Below are 2,394 nucleotides of genomic sequence, written 5' to 3' on the forward strand. Positions count from 1 at the left end.
CCGGGTGCGCGGCCGAGCTGCGCCCTACTGCGTGGCGGAGCTCCCCGCAGGCCCCAGCGCGCTGTCCCCACTGCCGCCTCCGCCCGGCCTCGATGGACTTCCGGGAGCTGGCAAGCAAGGCGTCCCTCAGCCGTTGTCGGGTCCTTGCCGGCGAGGCTGGCTTCGCAGCGCTGCCGCGTCCCGCCGCCCGCAGCAGCGACGCGGATCCCAGCTCGAAACCCACGCTGCCGACGACGACCCGCACCGGCTCCTGCAGCAGCTAGTGCTCTCCGGAAACCTCATCAAAGAGGCGGTGCGCAGGCTGCACTCGCGACGGCTACAGTTACATGCAAAGCTTCCCCAGGGCCCGTTCCTCGCGCCCCTGTCAGCCCCGGTGCATGAGCCCCCCTCGCCCCGAAGCCCTCGCGCGGCCTGCGGTGACCCTGGCCCACCCGGGAAGAGAGCGCAGCTCAGAACTGGGGACGGCGTTCTTGTCCCTGGCAGCTAACGCCGCCGAGTGACCACCGCGCCAACCTGTGACTAGATAGCTGGGAGTTCCCAAGGCCTGCAGACAGGTGGAGAACTTGCACTTTTGGAAGCGGAAAAAATCAGCTGATGAGGACGGGGAACCAAGCAAATCGAGAATGTTTTCACGTGGGACTGAAGTCGAGGGTGGCCGATCCAGAACTGGGTTACCCCTATTTAATACAGACTTTACAGAGCGCACCCCAAGCTCACAGTTAGTAGGACTCTTTATTTGGCCCGAATCGACTCGACCTGGCCGCACTGGACCCGACCAGCCAGCCTCTCCTCACCGGCCCGGTGACCACGTGGCCGTGGTCCACGCTGCTGAAGATCGCCAAGCCAAGCGTCAGAACGGTGGAGGATGGTCCCGGTTACTTGCTTTACCAGTTCAGGCTGGTTCCTGATCTACTTTGGGATAAGGGAGCATGAGCAGACGATAATTTCAGGGAACACCCCAATCTGCGAGACTTGAAAATTTACGACACTTTAAAAAAATCACCTCCAGTCTTTGGGGATGTTTTAATATAGGACATGCGGTACCACGAAAGTACTGTCCTAGGGTTGAATAGGAGAAACCTTTTTCTCTGCCCCGTGTTTGCAACTGACTGGGGTTTTCAGAGTGCTGGGGAGGGAGAGCAGTGCCACGGGGGAGGGTGGGAGGCGGTGGCCAGGGGTGAGGGCTGGTGAGGCCCGGAGTGAACCCCTCGATCCTCTCCAGTCTGTTTCCACAGCCCACCGCCCCTTCTTGGGTTCAAGGTCACCTTTTCCTGGCACGCACTGTGGGCTGCAGCAGGGACCCTAACCCTGTCCGCCGGTGCCTGGAGAAGAGCGCGTTGTTTTGCAAGTGCTGGAGTCTCTTGAGGATGCTCGCGCTGCTGCCACCTTGAGTGGGGAGACGGAGATGTGGCCTAAGCTTGTGCTTCTTGCGGGCGGCCACCGCCCCTGGCCGACCTCCAGGCCTTCACGGAAAATATCCAGAGATGTGGCCCAGGTCCCTCTCGCTCAGCTCTCCTGCCCTACTCAAGTGGGTGAGCGCTGGAGATTCGGGATGGGGGGCGGGAGGCTAGGGAGGCGCCACGTGACGGTCACTCCAGGGACACAGCCTCTCACGGCAGCTTATTATGGGCTCTCCCCGGACGTTTGTAATTCCCTGGATAGGCAGAGTTGATTTCCTTCCTCGGCCCCTCCCCCAGCCGTGCCAGCTCTCCTTTGTAAGTGAAGGAAACCGAGTAGAAAATGTGACCCTCCAAACGGAGAAGCTGCAGGCTTTACCATTGTGAACATGGTGAAGTGCTTGGAACATTGTTCACTCACTCTGAGGGTGCTAAGACCGTTTTGTTTAGTTTTATAGTCAATGGCTTGTTCAGCATCCAGATGAGGCTGTTGACATATCTACACTTCGCACCGGAGTGTCTGGAATTATGGCTATCCTGATTATAGGATTTTAACTTAACTGAAATACCTGGTTCGAATAAATATGTTGGGTTTTTTTGTTTGTTTGATTTGTACTTGCCACTAGTGGGAAATATGTACAGAACACATGTCTCTGATCTCCATAAACATGAAAACTCTTGAAATCCCTGTCAGCCTGGCCTGTGTGTGGATGGTAATTAGAGTGCCTTTGTGTGTGAGCAGCTCACTAGTTAGACGAGGTCTGCCCAGCTGGATGTGTATCAGTGCTGGCATGAAATTAAATGAAAGTGAGGTCAGGTTTTGGACCATTCCCATTCACCAAAACCTCCAAGCCTTTTGGATTACTAGTCAGAGACAGCACTGGGCATGAAACTGCCTCTTTTAGCAAAAGACATCAGATCCATCAGCTACTGCAGACAAAGAGGGCTTATCACTTTTTCCCTCTCCACTGCGGCCGTTAAGTGGACAGTTAGTCAA

General features: G+C 56.4%; 1 protein-coding gene across 1 annotated transcript in view; it reads left to right on the forward strand.

Moving 5' to 3' along the window:
• Frat1 (frequently rearranged in advanced T-cell lymphomas 1) overlaps positions 1-1,994 on the forward strand; it is a gene marked incomplete in the record, with an annotated part of 14,834 nt that extends 12,840 nt beyond the window's left edge. Inside the window, 2 exon segments of the mRNA XM_013506226.1 lie at positions 1-427; positions 429-1,994. Coding sequence (XP_013361680.1) covers positions 1-427; positions 429-500 — 499 coding nt within the window.
• Between the last annotated feature and the right edge of the window lie 400 nt (positions 1,995-2,394).

The sequence above is a fragment of the Chinchilla lanigera genome, unplaced genomic scaffold, assembly GCF_000276665.1.
Source record: "Chinchilla lanigera isolate Chin_1 unplaced genomic scaffold, ChiLan1.0 scaffold00106, whole genome shotgun sequence".
Classification (NCBI taxonomy): domain Eukaryota; kingdom Metazoa; phylum Chordata; class Mammalia; order Rodentia; family Chinchillidae; genus Chinchilla; species Chinchilla lanigera.